Raw genomic sequence first — 16,725 nt, 5'->3', positions numbered from 1 at the left:
CATCCTCAGTGTTATTTCATCATCCTTAGTACTGAGGATAATGATATACTAAGGATGATGGTGATGACATTTTACTGTCCTCACCATCACCCTTAGTACTATGTCCTCATCATCACCCTTTGAACAGGGGAGGATGATGATATAATACTGAGGGTGATGATGAGGACATAGCACTGAGGGTGATGATGAGGACATGGTACTGAGGATGATGATGTCCTCCATTGTTGGGCAGGTCCCGGTAGAAGCGGATGGAAATCAGTGAGTATACATGATGATGATGAGGGGTGGGAGGGTTGTGTGAGGACGTCAATCCTGAACACATGTGAGCAGATCAGGGCACAGACAGGTGCAGCAGAGCGCCGTGTTCGGGACTTGTATGGTCCTCTCCTCGGACACCTGGGCCGGCCTTCCCCTTGGGTTGAGGAATGGAAGGTGATCAGCCCCCTCCGCCCGATGGGGTGACACTGGCGTTCGTTACTCAGCTGCTGATCTTCGCGGTGTCAGTGCTGACAGTGCTGGCCTGGTTGGTGCAGATGAGTCGGAGGTCTCGCCGCTCCCAAGCCGCCGGTGCCCGGACCCTCCTGTCTGCTGTGTACGGCTTCCCTTCTATAGGAGAGATGTGGAGCACAGCCTGGGCTCAGGCCCTGAACCTGGAGACCCGGAGGAGCCAGGCAAGTCACCCCCCCTCCCCCGACCACTGACACTGTGTGCTGGAATCTGATACCATGTCATGGTGATACATATGGTGGATTTACGAAGACTGGGTACACACAATCTGGAGCAGTGTACATGGCAGCCAATCAGCTTCTAGCTTTCATTTTCAAAGCTTAAAGCTGAACTCCAGGTATAGGATTTTATTGCATGATTATACTAATCCAGCTTGGACCAATGTTAGTATGTATAAACCATACTTGACCCATCCCTGTGGAATTGCTGCTACTACAGTGAGGCCCCATTAACACCTGGACATTCCCAAAACATGCAAAAAATGTGCCCGCTTGCAGTTCTATTAATTCTGCTCCAAATAGGGCTAGTAGGCATGCGAGGCCCACTGGGGTTGATTTACTAATGCTGAAGAGTACAAGATCTGGTGCAGCTTTGCAAAAAAAAAATCAATCAGCTTCCATGTTTGTCAAAGCTTAATTGAACAAGCTGGAATTAAAAGCTGATTGGCTACCATGCACAGCAACACCAGATTTTTCTCTCTCTAGTTTTAGTAAATCAACCCCACAGGTTGAAAAGGTGCAGGGGGTTCTTTAGCGTGAAATGGAAGCGAATAGGCTGCCCCAAACGCATCCCTCCAAAAAAAAAAAATGGCAGAAATGCACAGTTCCACGACATCCAGTGTGATCCTCACTGTTTTCCAGGTCCTATACTGAGTGGCTGCCTGCTACTTAGGGTACACAGGGGATCACTCAGAGAGCACCTTACATTTTTCTCAGCGAGTTCAAAGCATTTCCTGTTCGGATGAGGTGGAGAGGCAGGGAGGTGATATTATATTCTTAACCTTATCCAATCAGGGAACATCTTGTATTTTTTGCGAGAGATACAAAGTATTCTCTGAATGTTGCCCTCATCAAGGGCAGGCAACCACTTTGCACAGGATCTAGAAGAAACAAAACATCACTGTATCAGTGACAGCTACTTCAGAGATCCTCCGATTCCACATTTATGGGCCAGGCATTGCTCAAAGCAGAACCAAAATTCTCCCTCTTATTGGCACCCCCAGACCAGGGTAGTCTTTAAGGTGATCGTAAAGTCTCACTTTTTTCTTTTTAAATAACAAACCTGTCATACCTGCTCTGTGCAGTGGTTTTATACAGAGCAGCCCAGATCTTCCTCTTCTCGGGTTCCTGGCTGGAGCTCCTGGCCCCTTCCTCCTATTGAGTGCTCCCACAGCAAGCAGCTTGCTATAGGGGCACCCAAGACAAGCCGCAGCTTCCTGTATCCATTCAGACACAGAGCCGTGGTTTGGCCTGCCACCTCTCTCCTTCTCTTTGAGTGAGTGAACTGAGTTTGATTGACAGTAGCGGGAGTCCATCGCGCCTCTCCTGTGTCTCTGCCAATCCCGGACGCCTGAGGCATTCATGGACCCCTTTTGCCCCGTGTTAAAGATGGCCCTGATACTCTGAGACATAAAATATTTAGTAGCTAGTAGTGATGGACCGATATCGTTTTTTTATTGCCAATACCGATATTTTGGTCATCGCATATCGGTATCTGCCGATATTTTCGGACATTTAAAAAAAATGTATTTTTTTTTTTTTTTTTTTACACCGGTACTCTTGTGGAGGGATCTGGGGGTCTAAAAGACCCAAACCTCTCCTCTGCACTTAAAATTGTCTGTTTTGAATGCGGTCATTTTTTAAAATTTAGCACCAAGTACCCGGAAATGAGTTCATGACATCACTTCCGGGTCTTTACATGGAGACCCGATCAGAGCCAAATGCGGCTTTGATCGGGTCTTTGGTGGCCGTGCAGGTAGGATGCCCGGGTCTCCCCGTGGGATGGGAGACCTAGGCGAGCCGGGGGAGGGGGGCACATCCCCTCCCGCTCCTTGTAATGACAGCCTAACAGCTTCTCAGCCGCATCGGTTGTCATTACAAGTCAGCCGACCGTTGGCTATGGACGCCGGTACCAGGGTGATGCCTCTAGCTGCAGGCATCGCTCCAGTACAGCACTGTCCCGAAATATCGGCAATATCTGTAACCTCAGGGGCCGATTCCGATATATATCGGGGAAAGTGCAGATCGGCCCTCGATATATCAGCTTTGCCAATAATCGTTTGATCCCTAGTAGCTAGACTCAAAATTAATTTACTGCAGCAGCAGATCAGGCTGCGATTTGTTGCCAGAAGTAACAGCATATCATTACCACTCACTGACTGGTTGCTAGAGGTTACAGAACATCATTATGGTTCACTGGTTGCTAAAGGTTACAGCACATCATTACAGCCCACTGATTGGTTGCTAGAGGGTACATCACATCATTATGGCTCACTGATTGGTTGCTAGAGGTTGTACAGCACATCATTACGGTTCACTGGTTGCTAAAGGTTACAGCACATCATTACGGCTCACTGATTGGTTTCCAGAGGTTATGGCACATCATTACGGCTCACTGATTGGTTGCTAGAGGTTACAGGCAGCACATCTCCTTACTGCCTGCACACCATGGACTGGGGAGGTAACAGGATCCATCATTCACCAATAGACAGAAAACTCCTAGAACATATTAGCAATGGACAGAGCACACATGGCTATGAAGGTTAACTGAGTGTAGGAACAGAGCCCAATGTGAGCAGCATCCCCGAGGATGGCTGCCAGGAAAAATGACTAGTCATGCTGCCTGCAGTAGAAGGACTGGCCAGGAATAGAGAAGTAATATAGGACTTATACAAACTTTGTCCTCTCAATGCAGCTTCTTATTGGGTGTCCATAGGGTGTCCAGAGGCAGCCAGCACTGTTCTCTCCTTTGCCATCACCTTCCTTCCCCCACCGCCTGCTCAACCCACACAAGTCAGTGCAGCCTCGGCTAGGCACACCAGCACTCCAGAGCGTCGCCCTCTGCTCCGCCAACACTGACTGCGGCCACCTTGCTATCTGAGCCAGGCCACCGCTCTCATTGGCCCTTTGTGCTGTCCATAACCATTGGACCACTGCTTATTTGGAAGGACGCTGTAGACTCCAAGGGTGGAAGCTGTATGTGTTGCGCGTCTGTACATTGTTGAGTGTGTGTGCTGGAAAGTAAAAGTCGGGCGGGGAAACTATTTGCGAGCCCCACAACAATGTCTGGGCTGGAAACAGCTGCCCCTTTTGCCCAATTTAAAGATGGCCCTGCCCCACACATCTGCAAAATGACACCTTTCTTGCATGGGTGAAACTTCATGGTACCGCAGCACCATGCAATTCCATGTGATCTTAAAAAAAGGGGTATGGGACTTCTCTACCCAGGTCTCACTGATGTGAACAGAGCCTTACAGGGGAACAGACAGCAATAAAAATCTGTCAGGTGTTCTCATCCCTCTCCACTCTATCCAGAAAAAAAAGTGATAAAACTTTGATTTTAGATAATATATAGACATGTAATGACAATTAAGCTGGCCATAGATGGATTGAATCTCGGCTGGTTCAGCAGGGACCAACCAAGTTTAGATCCATCTATGGGCAGGCTGGTTGTATTGCAGTCCATCCATCGATCAACTTCAGTACAACCAAGCTGTCAGATATTTTTGTCATGTTATCACTGCTACAGGCTATCGCAGTCGGAAGTGATCATTGTGTGCTGCCAACAGGGAAAGCTCTGGCCAGCAGGACACAATAGGGCGATGAGAGGGATTGGAAGGAAAGCAAAACGATTGATTCCCCCATCAACACGATCAGTGAGGATGGAGGCCTCGGCATTGATCGCTTTTTCCCACCCACACATAATTTTTCTGAGGCACAGATATGTACGCGAGCAGATGCAAAGGGTAGGGGTGGGTGGAGGAGGAGTAGCAGATCAAGCCCTCTCTCCTCTCCCATCCGTGCGGGGAGGTGGGGGAACTGTGCTGCCTCTGGGCAGTTTGTGAGAGATAAATGTAAACAAACATTAATGTAATTAATCTCACTTTTGAGATAAAGGGACTGAGGTCAGAGATTCCCGAGTCCCTTTCTATGCAGCCTCTGCTGCACTGGACAGTGAATAAATGGGAAGGCCTCTGTGCTGATCGGCTTTCTGTTCATTCACAAACTGAAGCATAGTGAACAGTTTACTATGCTTCATGTATGAATGGACACAGGAGCGATTGACATCGATCACTCATTGTGTTAATTCCGAAAAGAAATGGGCCCTGTGCCTTTTTCCCACTCTTCATACTGAAACAGCCCCGGTATAAGAAGAGGAGAGGAGGAAAGGCAAAAGCGCTCAGGTCAGCAGCATGTTTAATGGCATTTATAGTCAATAGAGTTTACTTTTTTTTATTTTAAAGTTATACTTCTGTTTGTCAAGCAATATTTTTGTTTGCTTATGAAATTTTCTTTTTTTTTTTTTTGTAAAGACGCTATATTTTAGAACGGCTAAATCTGTGATTGTAGTGCACTTTCAAAGCTTAATACCATAAATAATAATATTCGATTTTTACTCCTGGAGTATATAATGATTTTGGCAATTCTATAGAAAAGCTTAAAGTGTTTGTAACTCCCAACACTTCAAGTTCCTGATATGAGCCTGCTGTACCATGTACTTTTATGATAAATTATCCTGTTCTTTGTAATGCTTCCCTTGTGTAAAATTCCTGGTGTTCCTGCCAGTTCCATTGCTTTCCTTATAAAAAAAAACTGATCACACTAAGCAGGAGAGCACACTGTGGTCAGTTCTCTAGCTGTGCTGCTCTCCTTCAATGACCAGACTTGTTTTGACACACCCCCACTATAGAGCCATTTACTGTGAAGGTCCGAGTACTGCTGCTTCTCCTAAGAGGGAATGTAATCACTTATAAAAGGGAAAAAAAGTGTTTATAGTGCCTTATTTCCACCCCTTGAGATTTTCCACATTTTTGTCATACTGCAACCAAAACCGTAAGTTTACTTTATTGGGATTTTATGTGATAGACCAACACAAAGTGGCACATAATTGTGAAGTGCAAGGAAAATGATAAATTGGTTTCAAAATATTTTACAAATATGTGAAAAGTGTGGCGTGCATTTGTATTCAGCACGTTAGTCGATATGTTGTAGAACCACCTTTCACTGCAATTATAGCTGCAAGGTTTTTGGGTTATGTCTCTACCAGCTTTACACATCTACAAACTGACATTCTTCTTTGCAAAAATTCTTTTACGAGTAATGGCGGCAATCTGCGATTTTTTTTTTTTTTTTTTTTTTTTGCGGGACTGCGACATTGCGGCGGACAGATCGGACCCTTGACTGACATTTTTGACACTTTTGGGGTTACCAGTGACATTACTACAGTAATCAGTGCTATACATATGCACTGTTACTGTAAAAATGACACTGGGAGGGAAGGGGTTAACTTTATTGGAGAGGGAGGGGTTAAGTGTGTCCCTAGGGACGTGTTTCTAACTGTGATTGGCTGTGGCTACTGGTGTAAAAACAGAGATCAACGGTCCTACATAGTAGAACCGTATGATCTCCATTCTTACACAGGGGAGAATGACAGGCGGCTTGTTTACATTAGCCGCCTGCCTTTCTCCCGCTCTAACGGACGATCGCGAGTGCCCGGCAGACATCGGGTCCACCGGGCACACGCTCAGGGGGGTCTGTGAGCGAGTGGGAGCGGGAGCGCGCCTCCGGCGGCGCACGCTCGCTCCCTAGAGCCTCACAGGCTAGCGACGTAGACCTACGTCGCTTTGCCTGTGAGGGGCTGACCGCTCGCGTAAATAGTCGTGCGGCGGTCGGCAAGCGGTTAATTAAGACAAATACACACTATAGAGGAATATGCTTTTGTTAATTCATGTCTGAGGTTTACAACCAGTTTAATGCAACACACAATACATTATTATATATTTTCATATGAGAACACTGAAGAAATTACACTTTGCTACAAGGTAAAGTAGTGAGTGTACAGCTTGTATAACAGTGTAATTTTGCTGTCCCCTCAAAAATAACTCAACATACAGCCATTAATGTCTAAACCACTGGCAACAAAAGTGAGTACACCCCTAAGTGAAAATGTCCAAATTGGGCCCAATTAGCCATTTTCCCTCCCCGGTGTCATGTGACTCATTAGTGTTACAAGGTTTCAGGTGTAAATGGGAAGCAAGTGTGTTAAATTTGGTGTTATCGCTCTCACTCTCTCATACTGGTCACTGGAAGTTCAACATGGCACCTCATTGCAAAGAACTCTCTGAGGATCTGAAAAAAAGAATTGTTGCTCTACATAAAGATGGCCTAGGCTATAAGAAGATTGCCAAGACCCTGAAACTGAGTGGCACCACAGTAGCCAAGACCATACAGCGGTTTAACAGGACAGGTTCCACTCAGAACAGGCTTCGCCATGGTCGACCAAAGAAGTTGAGTGCACGTGTTCAGCGTCATATCCAGAGGTTGTCTTTGAGAAATGCACATATGAGTGCTGCCAGCATTGCTGCAGAGGTTGAAGGGGTGGGGGACTGTCAGTGCTCAGTCCACTGCATCAAATTGGTCTTCATGGCTGTCATCCCAGAAGGAAGTCTCTTCTAAAGATTATGCACAAGAAAGCCTGCAAACTGTTTGTGAAGACAAGCAGACTAAGGACATGGATTACTGGAACCATGTCCTGTGGTCTGATGAGACCAAGATAAACTTATTTGGTTCAGATGGTGTCAAGCGTGTGTGGCAACAACCAGGTGAGGAGTACAAAGACAAGTGTGTCTTGCCTACAGTCAAGCATGGTAGTGGGAGTGTCATGGTCTGGGGCTGCATGAGTGCTGCCAGCACTGGGGAGCTACAGTTCATTGAGGGAACCATGAATGGCAACATGTACTGTGACATACTGAAGCAGAGCATGATGCCCTCCCTTTGGAGACTGGGCCTCAAGGCAGTATTCAAACATAATGACCCCAAACACATCTCCACAGCGACCACTGCCTTGCTAAAGAAGCTGAGGGTAAATGTAATGGACTGGCCAAGCATGTCTCCAGACCTAAACCCTATTGAGCATCTGTGGGGCATCCTCAAACTGAAGGTGGAGGAGCGCAAGGTCTCCCACTCCTCCATGGCGAGATCACGGAGCTGGTGGATGTTAAAGAGGGCTCCATTGGCAACCTGTGAAGTTTTGGTGAACTCCATGCCCAAGAGGGTTAAGGCAGTGCTGGAAAATACTGGTGGCCACACAAAATATTGACACTTTGGGCCTAATTTGGAAATTTCAACTTAGGGGTGTACTCATTTTCTCCAGTCGCCTTTCAGGACAGCACATTGAGAGAGCGCAGCTCCACCCACTTCAACAGGAAACACTGCAAGATTAAAAGCTCTGCCTCTTCCACCATGCCTCAGTTTTTGTGTTTCCTCCTCCATGAGGAGACACTGCATGGAACCAGTGTGTGGGGCTGCGCTCTCTCCAGGTGGAGTAGGGTGGACTTACCCCGTTTTTTGGCATGTTTTGCGGAGACCATCCCAGCACCCCTCCCTGAGGACAAAGGGGTTGTTCCGGAGCGGCCGCCTTTTCGAGCTCAGGGGAGCAGAGCTTCGTCGGAGGGTCTCGCCTGTGCGCCGGGGGTCCGCTGGTGGGGCTGGTAGGCAGCTCAGGCGGATGTTTCCCTTCCGCATATCGGTCCCTGGTCCCGCTGTCGGGGGACGGCAGTACGGTAGGCGGGACTTCCGGCGGGGGCGTGGTGGCTTTGGTTCCAGCCACTAGCAGCGCAGAAGGCGGCAGCAGGTCAAGGGTCGGTGCTTCCGGTCTCCACAGGGGGACGCGGGAAGCGGACATTTAAATTCAATTACATGCGGGGAGGATCTGCCCAGCTTGCTGCAGGCTCTGCGATGGAGGACAGAACCGCAGCATCGGTGGAAGCAGGCGCCGTCAGCACCGGCCCAGCCCAGGTAAGAGGTACAGGGGTGCCTCTTCTCTTTACTATTGGGCTTATAGGTTGTTTGGTTGTTCCTCCTTGGGAGCCTGCCCTGCAGTCGGAGGTGTATGTCCTTAAGGCTTGCAGGATTGTATGTATTGTCTGGGGGGCTGTTTGTTTTTTAATCAGTGTTAAGTTAGTTATCTGATAGGTGGTTTCTGGTGTGTTTTGTCTTAGGTTAAAGCCACAGTTAAAGCCAGGGCTTCAGCATCTTCAAGGAAGTGCCCCTCTTGCAAGAATCCTCTTAAGGATACCTGGTCTAAGCCACTCTGCAGATCATGTATAGCGGATCTGTTAAAGGAGGAAACAGCCCAACAGAATAGTGATCTGTTTTCATCTGTACAAGAGCTTAAAGATACGTTAAATTCCCTAATAGCTAGGGGATCAGCCTCCCAGACAGATTCCCAGACAGAACAAAATGTATGGGCAATTTCTCAAGCATCCACCTCTAAGTCAGCTGAAGCGTATGACACAGAGGAAGAAAGGGCTAGTACTTTAATTTCCCTCAGAGATTCTGAGGAAGAAGTGGAAGAAGAGGAAGTGTCTAGATCGTCCAGATATAAATTGGCTCTAGAAGAAGTGGATGAACTCCTTTAAAGCGGTATATACTACCTTGGAAATTCCGGATGAAAAAGTACAGATGTCAGTACACAACAAAATGTACCAGGGTTTAGATCAAACCAAACATAGGGTGTTTCCGGTCCACAAGGTTCTTACGGATGCAATTAAAAGTGAATGGAAGGACCCTGAGAGGGCCCCCTTTTTCTCCAAATCTCTAAAGAGAAGATTTCCTTTTGAGGATGATGTAGCACATCCCTGGAATAAAAAACCTAAGTTGGATGCGGCTTTTTCCCAGGTTTCACGCCAACAGATCTGGCGTTTGAAGACATGGGGATTTTGAAGGATGCTATGGATAAAAGGGCAGACTCCCTCATGAAAAAGGCCTAGGATTCCTCTACATCCAGCCTTAGACCAGCCATGGCTTCCACAGTGGTAGCCAGAAACTTATTCTCCCACAGTGGGAAGAAGTATCCTCAAGCCTTTTCGTAAAGAACATTGTGGAGCAGGGGTACAGTCTCGAATTCTCAAGAACCCCTCCAAGCAGGTTTTGGATGACTCCACTTCCAAAAGATCGGGAACAGGCCTCTGCAATGATATCTCTGTTAGAAGAGTTGATTTCTCAAGAGGTGATCACCCAAGTTCCCAGGGGTCAGGAAGGTCAAGGGTTCTATTCACACATTTTTCTGGTGAAAAAACCTTCGGGCAAGTATCGGTTGATTTTAAATCTGAAGATCTTGAACAAATCAATCAGATACAAGCATTTCAGGATGGATACCATTTATTCTGTAACCAAACTTCTGTCTCCAGGGTTGCTTCATGACTCTGGTGGATTTGAGGGACGCGTATCTACATGTCCCGATAAATCTGTCCCATCAGAAATTTCTGAGATTGGCGATCAATCTAGGAGACTCGGTCTGGCATCTTCAGTTCAGGGCCCTTCCCTTCGGTCTTTCCTCCTCTCCAAGGATATTCACCAAGGTGTTGGCAGAAGCCCTACAGCCTCTGAGACTGAGGGGGATCTCCATCGTTCCATACCTGGACGATCTCATGATTTTTGCAGATTCCAGCAGTCAGTGCTTGTCGCACATTCAAGAAACAAGATTCCATCTAGAGAGACTGGGGTGGCTGCTAAATCTGGAGAAGTCCAATCTAGTTCTTTCCCAAAGGATAATGTTTTTGGGGTACACTTTAGACTCGGTTCTTCAAAGGGTTTTTCTACCTCAAGAGAAGATCTTAAAGGTACAGGCTGCAGTCGCTCACATGCAGACCAATATCCAGGTGTCAGTCCGATCCGCTATGGCAGCTCTGGGTCTACTCACCGCTTCCATTCCCGCAGTTCAGTGGGCGAAGTTCCATTCCCGTCTCTTTCAGAGAAATATACTACAAAGTTGGTCACATCTGGAACCTCTGGAAAAATCCATCAAAATTTCCGAAAAAACAAAAAGAGCTCTTTGGTGGTGGAGAGATACCAGCAATCTGGAGAAGGGTCTGATGTGGTCCTTCCCCCCGGGACAAACGTCTGACCACAGACGCCAGCGCCTGGGGATGGGGAGCCCATCTAGATGGTCGGACAGTACAGGGGAACTGGTCCAAACTGGAATCCAAAAGGTCATCCAACTGGAGAGAGTTGAAGGCTATATTTCTGGGTCTTTAGGAGTTTCAGGAAATGATCAAGGGTCAGCATGTACAGATCCTCTCGGACAACATAACAGCAGTGACTTATGTTACAAAACAAGGAGGAACAAGAAGCAGAACTCTCTGTTTTGGCGATGCAGCTGCTTTCCTGGGCGGAACAAAATGTGGCCTCCCTAACAGCGATCCACCTAAAGGGGTCACAGAATCTCCTAGCAGACATGCTAAGCAGAAGGAGAGTATTAGAGGCAGAGTGGAGCCTGAATCAGGAGGTTTTCACGATGATTACAGAAGCTTGGGGGTTTCCCCAGGTAGATCTGTTTGCCAACCAACAAAACACCAAGGTTGCGAGATTCTTTTCCCTCCACAGGGAGGATCAGGCTTGGGGGCTGGATGCTCTAGCTCATCAGTGGGACTTCCCTCTGTGTTATGCATTCCCTCCTTTTCAGCTAATACCTCTGGTTCTCAGGAAATTCAAGGAAGAATCCACAGATCTAATTTTGATCACGCCCTTCTGGCCAAAAAGGCCTTGGTTTGCCCTGTTGCTGAATCTGGCTTCAAAATCACCATGGAAGCTTCCGTCCAGGAGAGATCTTCTGTTTCAGGGGACCCTGTATCATCCGGAACCAGATCAACTTCAGTTGACGGCGTGTTTTCTGAGGAAGACCTCTTAAGATCCCGGGGTCTTTCTGAGAAACTCATTACCACCCTTCTCTCCAGCAGGAAGAAGGTTACCAGGGACATTTACATGAAGATTTGGAAAAAGTATAATTTATGGTGTTCCACGAAAAAGTTTGAACTTTTGAATTTAATTTCAGTGCTGGAATTTCTCCATGAGGGAATAGAGATGGGATTGGCAGCCAGCACTCTTAAAACCCAAGTAGCAGCACTTTCAGTTTTCTTTGAGAGAACCTTATCTCAAGAGACTTTAATTATAAGATTTTTTAGGGCATTGGCTCGCAATAGACCAGTAGCACTCAAGGTGTTCCCTAGATGGGACCTGTCCATTGTGTTACAGGGATTAACCAAGTTTCCGTTTGAACCTTTGGATGAAGTTCCTTTAACGAATTTAGTTCTGAAAACAATCTTTTTAGTTGCTATCACCTCAGCCAGGAGAGTTAGTGAAATCCAGGCACTTTCAGTTGCGGATCCTTTTTTATCAGTTTTTCTCCGGATCGAGTAGTACTTCGTACAGATCCAGCTTTTCTTCCAAAGGTTGTATCCAATTTTCAACGTACCCAGGAAATTGTGCTCCCAACTTTTTCCTCGATGCCTGCTAACTCGCGAGAGGAGACCTTTCATACATTGGATGTAAGAAGATGTCTTCTTCGTTTCCTGTCTGTAACCAAGGAGTTCAGGAAAATGAATGCTTTATTTGTACTATTTTTGGGCCCGCGTAAGGGTGAAAGAGCATCCAAAAGTACTTTAGGAAGATGGCTTAGATGGGCCATTGAACAAGCGTACTTGGCCCAGGGAAAAGAACCTCCAGAAGGTGTGGCGGCACATTCAACAAGGTCAGTGGCAACCTCATGGGCTGAAAGGGCTGGTGCTTCGCCTGAGCAGATATGCAAAGCAGCTACCTGGTCGAGTTTTTCGACTTTCCTCAGACACTACAGATTGGATCTGTTGTCAGCCACGGATCAGGCTTTTGGCAGAAAAGTTCTGCAAGCTGTAGTCCCGCCCTAGGTGTAAGTTACTCGCTTATCCTCTCAATGTGCTGTCCTGAAAGGCGACTGGAGAAAACCTAAGTTACTTACCGGTGACGGTATTTCTAAGAGCCTTTCAGGACAGCAGCAACTACCCTCCCTGTTTTTTTTTTTTTTATCTTTGTGTTATTTTATTAACAATATTAACCTGTGGTGGTTGTTGTGTTTCATTATGTTTTCCAGCATGTCGGAGGATACCCTATAACTGAGGCATGGTGGAAGAGGCGGAGCTTTTAATCTTGCAGTGTTTCCTGTTGAAGTGGGTGGAGCTGCGCTCTCTCAATGTGCTGTCCTGAAAGGCTCTTAGAAATACCGTCACAGGTAAGTAACTTAGGTTTTTTTTGCCAGCGGTTTTTGCTGTGTGTTAAGTTATTTTGAGGGGACAGCAAATTTACACTATTATACAAGCTGTACACTCACTACTTTACATTGTAGCAAAGTGTCATTTCTTAACCACTTTACCGCTGAGTACTGGAATAGTACTGCGGCAAAGTGGCTCGTTCCCGTCTGACGACGTAGACCTACGTCGCCAGACTCCTCCCCTGTAGGCGGCGCTCGCGCGCCGCCGGAGGCGCGCTCCCGCTGTTTTCATTCACAGCGGGAGTCGGGCCAGGGGAGGAGCAGCGGCGATCGCCTCTGCTCTGCCCCGATCGTCGGGGATCTAGTGTGGAGATCCGCCCGCCTGTGTAAACACAAGCGGGCGGATCTCCTCAGTGACAGGGAGTGACAGATCGTAGTGTTCAGCATTAGTGTTGAGCGAACACGGACTGTATTATTCGTGTTCGTACCGAATAATTGGATTTTTTGTACCCGAACACGGACACGGACACTTTACTGTATGTTCGGGTAAAAATCCGTGTTCGGTCGTTTTATTTCCGGGTTTTGCATGCTTTGGCGCTCTTTTCATGGCGGGCTTTCAACAGCCAATCAACAATCGTTTAACTGGTGTGCCTTAAGCCATCCCAGCCATGCCTGCAAATGTCTTAGTAGCTGTGATTGGCCGTCTGAAGCATGTGACCAAGTCTTTATAAGTTCGAGGCAGCCGCCGCAGCAGCGTCATTCTGCTGCTTAGCTAAGTGACAGAGCACACATCAATGTGCTGGCTGCTGATTAGGGAAAGATAGGCAGGAAAAAACCATTTGTGTCCGGATAGAATTGAGGGACAGGTCGGAGTGTTTAGGCAGGGCGAGTTGTAGGCATTTTAGGGATAGAGTCTGCTGAATTATAGGGTCAGTGTCTTCTACAAACTACAATCGATATTGCTGTGTGGGGGGTGGGGTGAATCTGCACTCAATCCTGATCTACGATCTCTTCTCAATCCTGTTAGGGACAGAGTCTGCTGAATTTTAGGGAAACTGTGTTCTACAAACTACAATCGATATTGCTGTGTGGTGTGGGATTGGAGATAGGCAGGTGTCAGTGATCCACATCCATTTTTCTGTGTGTGAGCTGCAGTGAACACAATCTTTTTGGGCTGCAGTGAACACAATCTTTTTGGGCTGCAGTGAACACAATCTTTTTGGGCTGCAGTGAACACAATCTTTTTGGGGTGCAGTGAACAAAATCTTTTTGGGGTGCAGTGAACACAATCCTTTTTGGTGTGCAGTGAACACAATCTTTGTGGGGTGCAGTGAACAAAATCCTTTGTGGGGTGCAGTGAACACAATCTTTTTGGGGTGCAGTGAACAAAATCCTTTTTGGGGTGCAGTGAACAACATCCTTTTTGGGGTGCAGTGAACACAATCTTTTTGGGGTGCAGTGAACAAAATCCTTTGTGGGGTGCAGTGAACACAATCTTTTTGGGGTGCAGTGAACACAATCTTTTTGGGGTGGAGTGAACAACATCCTTTTTGGGGTGCAGTGAACAAAATCCTTTTTGGGGTGCAGTGAACAAAATCATTTTTGGGGTGCAGTGAACACAATCTTTTTGGGGTGCAGTGAACACAATCTTTGTGGGGTGCAGTGAACACAATCTTTTTGGGGTGGAGTGAACAACATCCTTTTTGGGGTGCAGTGAACAACATCCTTTTTGGGGTGCAGTGAACACAATCTTTTTGGGGTGCAGTGAACACAATCTTTGTGGGGTACAGTGAACAGAATCTTTGTGGGGTGCAGTGAACACAATCTTTGGGGGGTACAGTGAACACAATCTTTTTGGGGTGCAGTGAACACAATCTTTGTGGGGTGCAGTGAACACAATCTTTTTGGGGTGGAGTGAACAAAATCATTTTTGGGGTGCAGTGAACAACATCCTTTTTGGGGTGCAGTGATCAAAATCCTTTTTGGGGTGCAGTGAACTCAATCTTTTTGGGGTGCAGTGAACAAAATCCTTTGTGGGGTGCAGTGAACAGAATCTTTGTGGGGTGCAGTGAACACAATCTTTGGGGGGGTACAGTGAACACAATCTTTTTGGGGTGCAGTGAACACAATCTTTGTGGGGTACAGTGAACAGAATCTATGTGGGGTGCAGTGAACACAATCTTTGGGGGGTACAGTGAACACAATCTTTTTGGGGTGCAGTGAACACAATCTTTGGGGGGTACAGTGAACACAATCTTTTTGGGGTGCAGTGAACACAATCTTTGTGGGGTGCAGTGAACACAATCTTTGGGGGGGTACAGTGAACACAATCTTTTTGGGGTGCAGTGAACAACATCCTTTTAGGGTGCAGTGAACACAATCTTTGTGGGGTGCAGTGAACAACATCCTTTTAGGGTGCAGTGAACACAATCTTTGTGGGGTACAGTGAACAGAATCTTTGTGGGGTGCAGTGAACACAATCTTTGGGGGGTACAGTGAACACAATCTTTGTGAGGTGCAGTGAACACAATCTTTGTGGGGTGCAGTGAACACAATCATTGTGGGGTGCAGTGAACTCAATCTTTGTGGGGTACAGTGAACACAATCTCATACTTCTGAAGATTTGAGGGTGCTGCCTGTTCCATACTCCCCCTACTCCTCATCTAGCCTTTTAGGGGTACAAACAATAGTAATTGGGGCCTAGTGTGGTTGTGTACGTGTGATATACATACACTTTTTTTGGATCATATTTTCTATTCCGCTATTTAATCAAAAACCTTTGGGGATCAGTTAAATTGGGGGATAGTCTGTGTTGGTACGTGTGAGAGAGATCCACCTTTCCAAGTTGTTGGGGTTCATCTCATACTTCTGAAGGTTTGAGGGTGCTGCCTGTTCCATACCCCCCCTACTCCTCATCTAGCCTTTTAGGGGTACAAACAATAGTAATTGGGGCCTAGTGTGGTTGTGTACGTGTGATATACATACACTTTTTTTGGATCATATTTTCTATTCCGCTATTTAATCAAAAACCTTTGGGGATCAGTTAAATTGGGGGATAGTCTGTGTTGGTACGTGTGAGAGAGATCCACCTTTCCAAGTTGTTGGGGTTCATCTCATACTTCTGAAGGTTTGAGGGTGCTGCCTGTTCCATACCCCCCCTACTCCTCATCTAGCCTTTTAGGGGTACAAACAATAGTAATTGGGGCCTAGTGTGGTTATGTACGTGTGATATACATACACTTTTTTTGGATCATATTTTCTATTCCGCTATTTAATCAAAAACCTTTGGGGATCAGTTAAATTGGGGGATAGTCTGTGTTGGTACGTGTGAGAGAGATCCACCTTTCCAAGTTTTTGGGGTTCATCTCATACTTCTGAAGATTTGAGGGTGCTGCCTGTTCCATACCCCCCCTACTCCTCATCTAGCCTTTTAGGGGTACAAACAATAGTAATTGGGGCCTAGTGTGGTTGTGTACGTGTGATATACATACACTTTTTTTGGATCATATTTTCTATTCCGCTATTTAATCAAAAACCTTTGGGGATCAGTTAAATTGGGGGATAGTCTGTGTTGGTACGTGTGAGAGAGATCCACCTTTCCAAGTTGTTGGGGTTCATCTCATACTTCTGAAGGTTTGAGGGTGCTGCCTGTTCCATACCCCCCCTACTCCTCATCTAGCCTTTTAGGGGTACAAACAATAGTAATTGGGGCCTAGTGTGGTTGTGTACGTGTGATATACATACACTTTTTTTGGATCATATTTTCTATTCCGCTATTTAATCAAAAACCTTTGGGGATCAGTTAAATTGGGGGATAGTCTGTGTTGGTACGTGTGAGAGAGATCCACCTTTCCAAGTTTTTGGGGTTCATCTCATACTTCTGAAGATTTGAGGGAGCTGCCTGTTCCATACCCCCCCTACTCCTCATCTAGCCTTTTAGGGGTACAAACAATAGTAATTGGGGCCTAGTGTGGTTGT

General features: G+C 46.6%; 1 protein-coding gene across 2 annotated transcripts in view; it reads left to right on the top strand.

Annotated features, from left to right (window-relative positions):
- The first annotated feature begins 220 nt into the window (after positions 1-220).
- Positions 221-16,725, top strand: part of C2CD2L (C2CD2 like) — a 201,354-nt gene continuing 184,849 nt past the window's right edge. Inside the window, exon 1 of one of the 2 annotated variants that reach the window (XM_082273452.1) lies at positions 221-671. In XM_082273452.1, coding sequence (XP_082129578.1) covers positions 426-671 — 246 coding nt within the window. In that variant the 5' untranslated portion in view covers positions 221-425. The remainder of the gene's footprint in view (positions 672-16,725) is intronic. The other variant, XM_082273451.1, reaches the window with a different exon arrangement.

Source organism: Pelophylax lessonae (assembly GCF_965119305.1).
Source record: "Pelophylax lessonae genome assembly, chromosome: 12".
In the NCBI taxonomy this organism is placed as follows: domain Eukaryota; kingdom Metazoa; phylum Chordata; class Amphibia; order Anura; family Ranidae; genus Pelophylax; species Pelophylax lessonae.
Note: the sequence above shows the minus strand (reverse complement) of the source record. Positions and strands in the feature narration are given on the sequence as shown.